The sequence below is a fragment of the Rhinoderma darwinii genome, chromosome 4, assembly GCF_050947455.1.
Source record: "Rhinoderma darwinii isolate aRhiDar2 chromosome 4, aRhiDar2.hap1, whole genome shotgun sequence".
Lineage (NCBI taxonomy): Eukaryota > Metazoa > Chordata > Amphibia > Anura > Rhinodermatidae > Rhinoderma > Rhinoderma darwinii.
The window spans coordinates 47,254,870-47,268,079 of NC_134690.1; the positions used below are offsets into that span (position 1 = coordinate 47,254,870).

A 13,210-nucleotide genomic window follows, 5' to 3' on the forward strand; every position below is an offset into this window, starting at 1 on the left:
AAAAAATCTATTCAGCGCAACCTGTTTGAGGAGGAGTATTGCCGATGACCTCAATTAAACGTGAATGGTCATATATGGGGATCGTTGCTTCAATGGCTTTTGGAAAGTACGTATCAGGTCACAGAAAGACACATGTCTCTGTTCAGCTCACCGTGACAATACACAGTACGCCATGCTGAGGAGCGCTGATTATGTGCACTGATCCTAAACTCATTGGGGTCACAAGAAGGATGTTCATGGAACTGCAGGACATGACTCGAAGACGTGGCCAGACTGAAATGATCTGTGATCACATCTGTAATGAGTTTTCATATCTTATGTACACCGATATCTTGTGACTGAGCATTTTACTTACATTACTAACTATTGTATCTAGAAATAATCAAAGAAAATCTAGAAACACTAATCCGTGTTTGACGCTACTTTGATCCATTTTTATTTTTTATCGGGCAGAACCTGGCAACTTGTCTGTTGCAGGTTGCTCAAACCTTCAACTCCAGGCCAAATTGCTGACAGACTAAGGAAGAGTAGGGTCAATATGGGCTACATCGCCCTCTGCCTCAATGTTTACATGTCATCACAAGGTTCATAAAGGTGGACAGTGGCACTTGACACAACTAATTTGGTAAGTCCTTGGATCAGGGTCAATTCCCGTAAAACTCCTTTAAGCTGTCCATACACATGAAATATTTATTTGGGGATTGTGCCGATTTTCAGAGAATCCAATGTCAATCAATTGTGTTTGGTGACAGTCCCACTGCCCGCTGGCGTCCCCTTTGATTGAGATAGTTTTTTGTTTTTTTTAACCTGACTATTTTCTCCTGAGATTTTCATCAGAGGAGCTGCTGATCTCCTTACCCCTACCAAAATAACCTGCATACTTTGCTGATCCAAACACGCATGTAAGGCTTCGTTCACATCTCGTCGGGACTCTGTTCATGGGTTCCGTCAGCGCTTTCTGTCAGGGGAACCGATGAACAAAATCCAACTGGAAGCGGAGGTTTCCGTTTGCATCACCATTGATTTAAATGGTGACGGATCCGGTCAAATGCTTTCCGTTTGTCTCCGTTGTGTAAGGGTTCCGTCGTTTTGATGGAATGAATAGCGCAGTCGACTACGGTATTGATTCCATCAAAACGATAATATATATATATATATATATTATTTTTTTTCTTTTTTACATACATACATATATAATATATATGTATAATTCTCAACCATTTTACATGTACATATTGCTCATTTTTCTGTTTTGTGCTTTTGTACCCTTCAGGCAGCCTCCAGTCAGCGAGAGTCACTGGAAGGGGCTGCTCCAGGATATTCTGGACATGCAGCACAATGTATATACATGTCTGAGTACGGATGTCTGCTATGAGGTAAGTGCTTTGAACTTAAATTTTTTTATACTATTGTATCACTGCGTCATAAGCTCTTAGTACGATGTCTTGTTTGTTGTAGTTATGGTGGTCGCTGTCTTCTGTAATAAAGTTATAATATGTAGTGCTTTATTTATGTCCATTTATGTGGTCTCTTGTTGTGCGATGTTTACTGCTATAGTTACACCGTTAGATTTACATTACAGGATTCTATAGGGACACATCCTGATTGATTTATTTTCCTGATTCCTTTTCTTTGAATACAGAACTTTTTTTTTTCAACTTTTTTTAGATAGCAGAATACCGTGCCACTGCCTTACCCAATCTATCGTTCAATTACCTTGTCGCTTCTCCATATGAGAACAACACTCTGTATTTATATTCCAACTAATATTCCAGTTACTTAATTACTGGTCTGATAATACAGAGCTCCAAGTCTCCTGCATAGACTGTGGGGGGAATTTACTAAGACCGCTGGAGTAAGATGCGCTAAATGTATGCATATTGGGCTGTCCGTGCCCCAATAGAAGTCTATGTGGCCGGGTAAATCACGGCTGCCACTTGGATGTGATCTGAGTGACCGGTGATTCCGCTCCAGGAGAAGTTCCTGACTTCCCTGTCCATATTTGGTGCAATCTACGGGGTGCGATGTATAAGGGGGCACTACCTACAAGGGTCTGTGGCATTATCTACAGAGGGCAGTGTGTGGCATTATCTACAGAGGGCAGTGTGTGGCATTATCTACAGAGGGCAGTGTGTGGCATTATCTACAGAGTGCAGTGTGTGGCATTATCTACAGAGTGCAGTGTGTGGCATTATCTACAGAGTGCAGTGTGTGGCATTATCTACAGAGTGCAGTGTGTGGCATTATCTACAGAGTGCAGTGTGTGGCATTATCTACAGAGTGCAGTGTGTGGCATTATCTACAGAGTGCAGTGTGTGGCATTATCTACAGAGTGCAGTGTGTGGCATTATCTACAGAGTGCAGTGTGTGGCATTATCTACAGAGTGCAGTGTGTGGCATTATCTACAGAGTGCAGTGTGTGGCATTATCTACAGCGGGCAGTGTGTGGCATTATCTACAGAGGGCAGTGTGTGGCATTATCTACAGAGGGCAGTGTGTGGCATTATCTACAGAGGGCAGTGTGTGGCATTATCTACAGAGTGCAGTGTGTGGCATTATCTACAGAGTGCAGTGTGTGGCATTATCTACAGAGTGCAGTGTGTGGCATTATCTACAGAGTGCAGTGTGTGGCATTATCTACAGAGTGCAGTGTGTGGCATTATCTACAGAGTGCAGTGTGTGGCATTATCTACAGAGTGCAGTGTGTGGCATTATCTACAGCGGGCAGTGTGTGGCATTATCTGCAGCGGGCAGTGTGTGGCATTATCTACAGCGGGCAGTGTGTGGCATTATCTACAGCGGGCAGTGTGTGGCATTATCTACAGCGGGCAGTGTGTGGCATTATCTACAGCGGGCAGTGTGTGGCATTATCTACAGAGGGCAGTGTGTGGCATTATCTACACAGTGCAGTGTGTGGCATTATCTACACAGTGCAGTGTGTGGCATTATCTACAGAGTGCAGTGTGTGGCAGTATCTACAGAGTGCAGTGTGTGGCAGTATCTCCGGGGGGGCTGTGGCAGTATCTCCGGGGGGGGGGGGGCTGTGGCAGTATCTCCGGGGGGGGGGGGGCTGTGGCAGTATCTCCGGGGGGGGGGGGGCTGTGGCAGTATCTCCGGGGGGGGGGGGGCTGTGGCAGTATCTCCGGGGGGGGGGCCGTGGCAGTATCTCCAGGGGGCCGTGGCAGTATCTCCAGGGGGGCCGTGGCAGTATCTCCAGGGGGGCCGTGGCAGTATCTCCAGGGGGGCCGTGGCAGTATCTCCAGGGGGGCCGTGTGGCTGCATCTACAGAGAGCAATGTGTGGGATTATCTACAGGGGGTGTTTGGCAGTATCTACAGGGGGCTGCGTGGCATTATCTACAGAGGGCAGAGTGTGGCAAAAAAAATTGACAGGGAAAAAAACGAATGCAAAACGGGTCAAAATCAGCCGTTAAAAATGGAAACACGGAACGGATGGAATACGGCCCAGAAAAACTGACCAAAACGGCCGTTTTTATCTGCCGACACTCAGACCCTGTCTGTGAATAGAGCCTTAGTTATATATAATAGGGGGAGCTTAGAAGCAATCTGCATACAATTTATATATTTAATTCAATAAAGCAGGATGCAGTAATCTCCCCTGTGTCATTCAGTAAGAATGTTATCATTTATCTCTTTGACTATGCAGGAGCCTTTGACGTCTCTTAGAATAACAAAGCTCCAACCCCTATGAAGCTTATGATGTTGAACCAGCAAATGACATGGTGTTAAAAAGGGGAATCATCTAGTTCTAAGCCCATAAGGGCCTATTCAGACAAACGAGTGTAAACTCGAACGTGCAGGACCCGTTTTCACGGATCCCTCATAGGCTTCAGTCTATGGAGTGATCCGCGAAAACGGACACAAATAGGACATGCCCTATTTTTTCCCGGGCCCTTCACATGGTCCGTTAAAACAACGGCTGTGTGAATAGCCCCATTGAAATACATGTAGATGTGTGACGGCCGTTAGGCAGTCAAACTGACTATGTTTGTGTGAATATGCCCTAATTGTGATTATTTGAAGAGCTCCATAAGACCAGAAAGGCAATTTTTTTAGTTGGTCTAACCATTGGTGAAAATGTGTGAAAATGAATACTGAATAGAGTTGGTTTCCCAAATAATGTCCAGAACATGTTCTTGTCCCTGACTTCAGCTGTCTGATCGTATGATGGCAATATGGGGTATTCAGCCTCATTTTTTAATATAATTCATGAGTTTAGTATCCAGTGATTAGCTAATGGGTTCCTCGGCTGCTCATCTGTCCGCTGTCATCAGCCAAACGTCTTGAAAGTCATTATGTAAAGCAGATTTCACATGTCCGAAAAATAAATAACTTGAAGGGAACATTCTTTTAGACAAATGGGGCCAGAGTCCCATCTAAGCCGGCTACTTAGGCCATAGGACATAATTGGTCAGCCGTCAACTTTAATGAGCTGAACAACTTGACAAGTCGAGTTTGAAGTGTGAAGGCTCTGTTCTGTGCCAGCGGTGGACATTTTTTTTGTCTACTCCGCACTGTGTGGTTTCCGCTGATCTCATTTTTATTGGTACCAGTTATCCCTGAGCGGAGATGACTTCCTCAGTTTGCCATCTGTGTGTTTCCCTTCATAAAATGCATGACACTAGTTTTACCCTTAGGCACTAGGAGTTTTCTGTCATCTAATGGAGACGGCACACAAGGTTTACAACCTATTAAATCAAATTAAGAACTGTATTGGAGACGTAAGCACTTCTTACAAGCTAGCATCATGGAATATAATTTGTTTTACAATTATCTGTGTCAAAAATTTGATATGGTTCTTTTTGGATACTTGTAAATGGTTAGAGACGGGTTTGATCCTCCGGTTCTCTTAGCCGCACAGATTATAAAATGTTGTCCATAAATTACAAGCAACATCTTCAAATACTTTGTGGTAACTAATTGTACATAGTCCACTTATGTACATGCCGCTCACACCATCAGACGTTAACCCCCCCCTACTCCTAATATTTCCTAGTTTTATATGTAGAACACAATCTGTACTCTTGGGTCATATTCTGCAGTATGAGATTTCACAGTCAAAAACAGAAACAAATAAAGATTCTGAAAAAACAAAACAAATAAAAAACAGCCACACAAAAAAACACTTTAGTGCCTGTTCACATTAGCGTTGTACTTCCATCAGAGGAATAGATGAACGGAAAGACAAACGTAAAGTATCGTTTCCGTTTGCATTACCATTTATTTCAATGGTATTTTTTTTGTTTCTTTGCCTCCATTTCAGTTTTTTTTCACAGAATTAATAGTGCAGCACAATACACTAGTGTTTCCGTGAAAAAACGGAAACCTAGCGGAACAGAAGCAAACCGGCACAAAAAAAATACCATTGAAATTAACGCTAATGCAAACGGAAACAATACTTGTCTGTCCGTTGATCTGATCCTCTGACGGAACACATGATCGGAAATCCAAACGGAAGTTCAACGCTAATGTGAACAAGCCCTTTATATTTTTTTTTTTTTACATAAACATATTTGGCTTTGTTTAACAGTAACATCTTTACCAAGTAATGTATGGTCTTTGGTGAACATAGTTCCAAAAAACAATTTTATTTTATTTCTTTTTTACTAAGGCCCCATGCACACGAACGTGTTTTTGCGGCTGTAATTCCCCCGAAAATCCACGGGAGAATTTGCGGCCTCATTCATTTCTATGGGGCCATGCACACGACCGTAGTTTTTACGGTCCGTGCATGGCCCGGGAGCCTGGACCGCAGAAAGCACGGACCTGTCTTATTACGGCCGTCTTCTGCGGTCCGGGCTCATTGAAAATAATGGCCGCGGCCATGTGCTTGGCCCGCGATTTGCGGGCGGCTTGCGGCTGACAGCCCGCAGCCGGCCGACCTGAAAATCACGGCCGTGCACATGGCTACAGTCGTGTGCATGAGGCCTTACTAAAGAAATTCAAATTGTTTGTTGGAATTACCCAATAATCAAAATAATTTCGAAATATATTCGGTTAAGATTTTATTACACAACATAAAATATGAAGCAAACATGTAATTCGCAAATGAGACAAAGAAGTACAAATCACGGGGGTTCTTGAATTATTTTTGGTCGCACGATTGCGCCTAAAGAAATCTGCAACTTTTTTAAATAAATAAAGCATCATATTCCTACGAAAAATAAAAAATATGTAGAATTGATGTAGTAGAATATTTAGTATATATTTATCCGGTGGGATAGGTGATTAGTTGTCTGGTATTGGACAAGCCCTTCAACAGCATTGAGAGATGCATTACAGCAGCCACATGGACCATAAGAACCTGTGAACAGGAGGGAACCCATTGACTTCTAAAGGAAAGTTTTCTGGGCACGCTTTGTGAGCTGTGCAGAAGTCATTGTGCAGGGAGGGGTGCAGTGTCCATCACCTGTTGTCAATGGTGGATCCTGTGTTCTCTATATATAGGTCATTGTAATTCTGTGATGATAATAAGATGACTGCTGAGAAGTGATCTCTACATAACAGGAAGGGTTAGTCTATTATGAGGCTGAGTGGCCAGAGTAAAAACGGCAAGATGTTTAGGATTGTTCATTAATGTAGATAATGACGTGGAAATAAATAAAAAAATCGCCAAAAATGCATAAAAAATATGTTTAACTTAAAGGGGTTTTCCAATCCGAGACATTTATGACACATCCACAGGAGACATAGACCCACAGGAGACATAGACCCACAGGAGACATAGACCCACAGGAGACATAGACCCACAGGAGACTTAGACCCACAGGAGACTTAGACCCACAGGAGACTTAGACCCACAGGAGACTTAGACCCACAGGAGACTTAGACCCACAGGAGACTTAGACCCACAGGAGACTTAGACCCACAGGAGACTTAGACCCACAGGAGACTTAGACCCACAGGAGACTTAGACCCACAGGAGACATAGACCCACAGGAGACATAGACCCACAGGAGACATAGACCTGTGTCGAAAGAAAAAAATACTTGCATACAAAGCAGAACTTTCGGCCAGGCAGAGGTAGGGTCAATAGGAAGAGAAGCTTCCGTATTTAATAAAGACTGTAAATTAAGAAGTTTATTTAATTTTGTAGATCGTGTTACTCTAAAAAATGTAAACCCCTTTAATGTCTTGGTTTTACGAATAGGTTATTTTTTGATGGCACATAGGATTATAAAATATACCTAACTTACTATTTACCTACAAACAAGACAGGGAGGATCATATTGGTGACCAGGCAGTAGCGAAAAAAGCCCCATGAGAACTAATATGGCTAACAATTGTAGCTGTCAGACAGCTACTTCCATTTCCTATAATTGAAGCCAAATGGAGCATCAACAGCTGAGCTTACACGATTGTACACTGTTAAAGTCCTTTTATATGGGCCAATTATCGGGCAAAGGAGCGTTCATATGAAAAAAGGGAGTTGTTCTGCCGACATGATGGTATTGTCCCCATACATTACTGATCATAGCTCCTTATAAAGGAGCAAATGAGCGCCGATAAATGAGCCGTCTTGTTGATCTGCGCTCGTTGCTGCGGCCAAAATTGGCCAATGTAAAAAGACCCTTACAGCACAAAATTTAGAAGCCCAATCTTTTTTTGTCTTGTGGTGCCCTGTTTAAAGCGTTTTTTTTTAAGTTTATCACCAGATTTAGTTTGTCTTTGTTCCTTTAATTACATAACCTTATTAATGTTTTTCTATATGAATATCTGTCAAAAAAGTGAGTTGTACAGTAAGGCCTGGTGACAGGCTGAGAAGCCGGTGTGACAAAGGAATTGTGTGGCAATATGCTCGGAGAGCTCCGCAGCAGATGTCCCTAGTCTCCGTTTGCTTTAGTAAATTGTGTTATCGCTGCAATGTTCCCATGTTTTGTGCTCATCACAGAGCGGAGGGACGGCCGCAGCGTGCTACTGTGACATACCCAGCCTGTGATCTCATGTACAAGCCCGGCACTCTCCGTTTAATAACCTACATCAACACTTAATGTTCAAAACCCGAGAATAACCTTCCCAAGCTATTTGTAAGATGTTGATATTAAGACGGAATTGAATTTGCGTTGATGCACGCTGTTTATTTGCATGTTCACTTTAATCAACCGAGCGCGCAGAGCCCGAACAAGCCCGCGAGTGGCATAATTTACTTAGAAAGCTTGACATCTGTTAAAATGTGAAAATTATTTGAAGCTTTTTATTACAGTTTACCGATTTAGTTGGATATGACTGCCAATCTCTTCTTCTCCCGGGAGAAGCTTTGAAAGCAAATTATAAAAGCTACGTAGGAATCTTTCTGAAAAGGCATGAGGGAGTTTCAACAAAGAGCTGAAATGTGTCCGTTTTCTACAGTAATAAAATGCAAGTAATTATATATGAAGGAAAACAAAATCTCCAAAAACATTCGGGAGCCCCCTGGATTTTAGAAATAAAGACCTCTGCTTTATATTTATACTTGGTTTCAGGAGATTTGAACAGATTGGGGTATCGTATAGCAGTTTTTCTTGATAAAAAATAAATAAATAGATCAAACAATTGCAGATATTGTGTTTGGCGTTCAAGAGCACCCGTCCAGCGTCCGCGTGGAAGCAGCCATTTTGTTTGGCAAATCTTGTCTAGAATGCCAATAATAAAACTGATCGCATATCCCTGCTGCTTTGGATCTTAACATTTGCATTAAAGTTGTAATTTTAAAGAGGACCTGTCACTACGCCATTTAAGTTGGACTCGTTTACTGACCTGAATAGCGCGGTTTGTCTTTTTTTCCTGGACTTTCCCGTTCCAGAGATATGGTCCACTGTTGTGTTGGCTCCCTCTATGCTAATTTGCTGTAGTTAGCCAACAGGGCGTGAACTACCCTCAAGCTGACTCACGCTGATTGGTCAGCGATAGAGCCGTAAGGCCTGCTAAGAATGGTGAACAGGAAGTCCGCACTGTACTGCACTGGTTGGCCTCCCACTATGGAGAGAACCGGAAGTAGCGGGGCAGCTGTAACTGGGAGTAGGAGATGAAAAAGTATTCTGAAAGCACTAAAATGCGAGTGGAACGTCATAACATCATTGGGGGCTGAGGAGGCGATTTTGAACTTTTTGAATGAAAACTCAGGTACACTTTAAAATAAATCTTCACATTCACCACTTAATTTTTAGGTACAAAATTATCCTCTGATTTATTTTTAGGGGTTGGAGCTTATTTTTTACGGAATTTCATTACTCCTGCTTCCCGTCACAACCCAGAGTTAAAGGAGTTGTCTCATCAGAAACAACCCATTTCAGATAGGAGCTGTAGCGGCTGATTTTGCCAGGGAAAGCCAATGCCGGCCAGTCATGTAGTATTATGTGGCGGCCATTCAGTCTGCCAGGCGGGCCGCCTCCGCCCGCACTATTATGTTAGGGGAGGGGGGTTGATTTCCTGAGTCCATGCTTTTGGATGTTAATTCCTGCAGCCACCACTAGGGGAGCTTTCTGTATAAACATTTATTATTTAATTAGATGGGAGCTGTATAAGTATTTATGGCTTAAAATGGACATAGTGCTGGCTGCTAGCAAATTTATTTAACCTCCTAGTTATAAAAAAAAAAAAAAAAAACCTGCAGCCTTTTTTTTATTTTTTGTTTCGTTTGGAACCCCCTCCTAAAATTACATTCATAAAAAAAATCAAATGCTAATGTATATAAATACCCTAAAATAGTATTGTCCTGCAAAAAAAGACCACATTCAGCTGCATGAATGCAAAAATAATAAAGTTATACAATCTGGAATGCTCGGATGAAAAAACAAAAAATGTGTGTGGTCCTTGAGCCCAAAAACGTCCAGTCCTTGAGGATTTAATTTAACTCTGTTTCTGTTTTCCCCTGCGTTAACGCCTTCGCTGCTGGGACAATTTTCACACTTTTGACATACACAAAAGAAACCTAAATAATAAAATAAAAAAAAACATATAACCAAATATACAGTACATACTATAAATACATATTTACTAACCGAACATTATGAAAATGCCCCCCAGTTCTTTACAATCCGGGACGCCTTCACAGATTTTTTTTGCATCAAAGCATAACGTTTGTTAAAAAAAATATGTATCTTTGCATCTAATAGTCTGACCCAACACATCTTCACATATTCACTAGAACTGAAGAGGCCAAAAATCCCTGAGATCCAGGTCAAAATCCGAGTCATGGAGTCAAATGATCTGATTCATATATGACATTCAGAGAGCACATGTCCTATCTTATTGGTAAGAAGGGAGATAACATGAAGAAAAGTTCCTGTGTCCTCCTCTGGGGTCACTGGAGGCTGCACTGGTGGAGAGGTGACCGTAGCCCTTTTCATCCTGCTCCCCGACTTTAGTGCTGCACCCTGAATATTGCACCTAGACATGTCATTCTTAAAGGTTCGATTCTGAGCTTTAATATGATACCAAGCGTTTAAAATCATGATGTATTATATTATATACGCCTTTAGCAGAGCGGAGTTCAATTGGCACAACCCATAGTAATATAATGATGTGTTGTCTGAGATTTTGGCCAATATTATTCCGTTACTTTCTTGTGGAATGATGGGCTTCGGTGTGTGACTGGGATTTCTTTAAATAATTCTTATGTGTGAACAATTCAATGAATTATAAGCAATATTTTTATTCATGAATTCTTGTTTTTCTCAATTACTAATGGAAAGTATAATGAATGTTTACAGGCATTCAGATTGTGATTTCTTTGCGTATAATAGCCATTAAAGTGACTGGTATCTGTAGATGTGCATTAGATTTAGTGCAGCCAGAGAAGTTGTCTAATCCATATATTTTGGATAGTGCCATTCCCCTCTCGCTGCTCCCTCTCCCCTCTCGCTGCTCCCCTCTCGCTGCTCCCCTCCCGCTGCTCCCCTCTCGCTGCTCCCTCTCCCCTCTCGCTGCTCCCTCTCCCCTCTCACAGCATGAGTCTCACACACAGACTGAGTCAGGGAGACTGAAAATTGACACCTCTCTCTGCTCCCCTTGTGTCTTCAGTGTCACGGAAGACCAGCTTTTTACTGAATGAGGAGGTTGTTGAACATTTGTCAGAAAAACCTGCAGGCAAAGCAAAGGGATCTATAGGCTGCTGGACAGAAAGATGCCAATTTCCCTCTTATAAGATCTATTACAATGTTTCATTTATTTACATGTACTACTGTTTTATGCATAAAAAAATAAATATAGCAGGTACACTTTAAGAGCTCATTCAGACTAGCGTGATTCTCGTCTGTGTTTTGTGCGTGTAAACAACGTACAGCACACGGACCCATTGATTTCAATGGGGCTATTCACACATGCGTGAATTTTCATGCAGCGAGTGTCCATTCTGTGAAACTCACTGCATGTCCTATATTGGTGCGTTTTCCCGTGTGCTTGTGAGTGTGTGAAGAACACATACCAAACGCAAAGCACAATGTTGCAGAAACGCAACGCACCCCGACAGATTTCCGCACCTTAGGCTACATTCACGCAAGCATGACAGATTTACGCACTTAAAAAATGCGCGTAAATCTGGTCCGTGTGTGTTGCGTTATTGCATCTGTGCTTTGCAAGTGGCATGTGTTTTTCACACACTTGCAAAGCACTTTTTTTTTTTAATGGAATTAATGCGCAAATTCGCGCATTACACCGATGTGCAACCACGTAAAACGCAGTAATATAGGTCATGCAGTGTGTTTCATGCAACAGACTCGCTGCGTGAAAACTCTTGCATGTGTGAACGGCCCCATTGAAATCAATGGGTACGTGTGCTGTGCGTGATTTCCATGCGCAGCACACGGCCGAGATTCACGTTCGTGTGAATGGGCCCTTAGAGTGATCACGGTGCAGCTCCAAAAGAGTTAAAAGACAAGTACAGCTCCACTACATCTGTGTGTACAATGTGCGCTCAGTCTCACAAATTTCCTGTCTTCCAGGTCTCCTTTTTCTATATATAAAAAGTAAAAAGCTGCAGATTTTTTTCTTTATGATAGTGTGGAATTTGTGATATTCCTACCTGTCATGTGACAAGCTGTCTATTAGAGGAGATACACTGTGTAATTGTGCTTGCCTCCTCTAATTGACAGCAATGGGAATTAATATGTGACGGTATGACTCCTTGTATGAATCTACATTCATTATTGTATGCATGGCAATAAAGAAAGAAAAAAATATTTCAGTCGTAGTAATGATACAAATATTAGAAAGTACTGTAGTAAGGTCTTATTCACACGACAGTGAAAAACGGCCGTTTTCAGAACAATGATGTCCTATGAGTGTATTCACATGGACAGTTTTTTTAACGGCCCGTGAATAATGTCTGTCAAAAAACAGGACATGTCCTATTTTTGGCAGTTTTCATGGCCTGACGGCCCCCACATAAGTTAATGGATCCGTTTTTAACGGCTGTCAATACATGTAACAACAGTTAAACACGGATCTGTGACCTGGAGATTGGCAAGGGAATTCCTAGTTCCCGTTCTGGCTATCGGCGGCTCGATGACCAACTCACTGATGCAGCGCCGACATTGTCACATGTGGTCTCTTGTCTTCACGGGTTCTGCGAAGGCTACGTGAAGTCATCGCGCCGCCTTCGCAGATCCCGTGAAGTTGAGAGACCATGCGTGAAGACAAGCTGCATCGGTGAGTGTCATCGCGCCGCCTTCGCAGATCCCGTTAAAGTTGAGAGACCATGCGTGAAGACAAGCTGCATCGGTGAGTGTCAGCGCGTTGCCGCAGATCCTGTGAAGATGAGAGGCCTTACCTGAAGAAGACAGCGCTGCAGCGATGAGTATGTAGCGCATTCATGTCGGGCTGTGTGGCATTATATACATCGCGGCTGTGTGGCATAATATACAGGGGGTTGTGTGGCATCATATACAGGGAGGCTGTGTGGCATCATATACAGGGAGGCTGTGTGGCATCATATACAGGGAGGCTGTGTGGCATATATATATATACAACAGAAGAAAGAGCAGCTGATGTAGCCGGTGCCAGTGCTGTTAATATATCAGTTGATATACTGAATTGGATGAATGTAGAGATGGTCCAAGCTAAATTAAATAAAATAAATGTGCACAAGGCCCCGGGACCAGATGGGTTACACCCTAGAGTTCTTAAAGAGCTTAGTTCAGTTATTTCTGTCCCCCTTTTCATAATATTCAGAGAATCTCTAGTGACTGGTATAGTGCCAAGGGACTGGCGCAG

The 13,210-nt window shown here is 42.5% G+C and overlaps 1 protein-coding gene across 2 annotated transcripts in view; it reads left to right on the forward strand.

Moving 5' to 3' along the window:
* The window catches only part of NBAS (NBAS subunit of NRZ tethering complex), a 655,156-nt gene that overhangs the window by 230,666 nt on the left and 411,280 nt on the right, over positions 1-13,210 (forward strand). For both annotated transcript variants that reach the window (XM_075861089.1, XM_075861091.1), the window contains exon 29: positions 1,274-1,376. In XM_075861089.1, the coding sequence (XP_075717204.1) occupies positions 1,274-1,376 (103 nt within the window). The remainder of the gene's footprint in view (positions 1-1,273; positions 1,377-13,210) is intronic.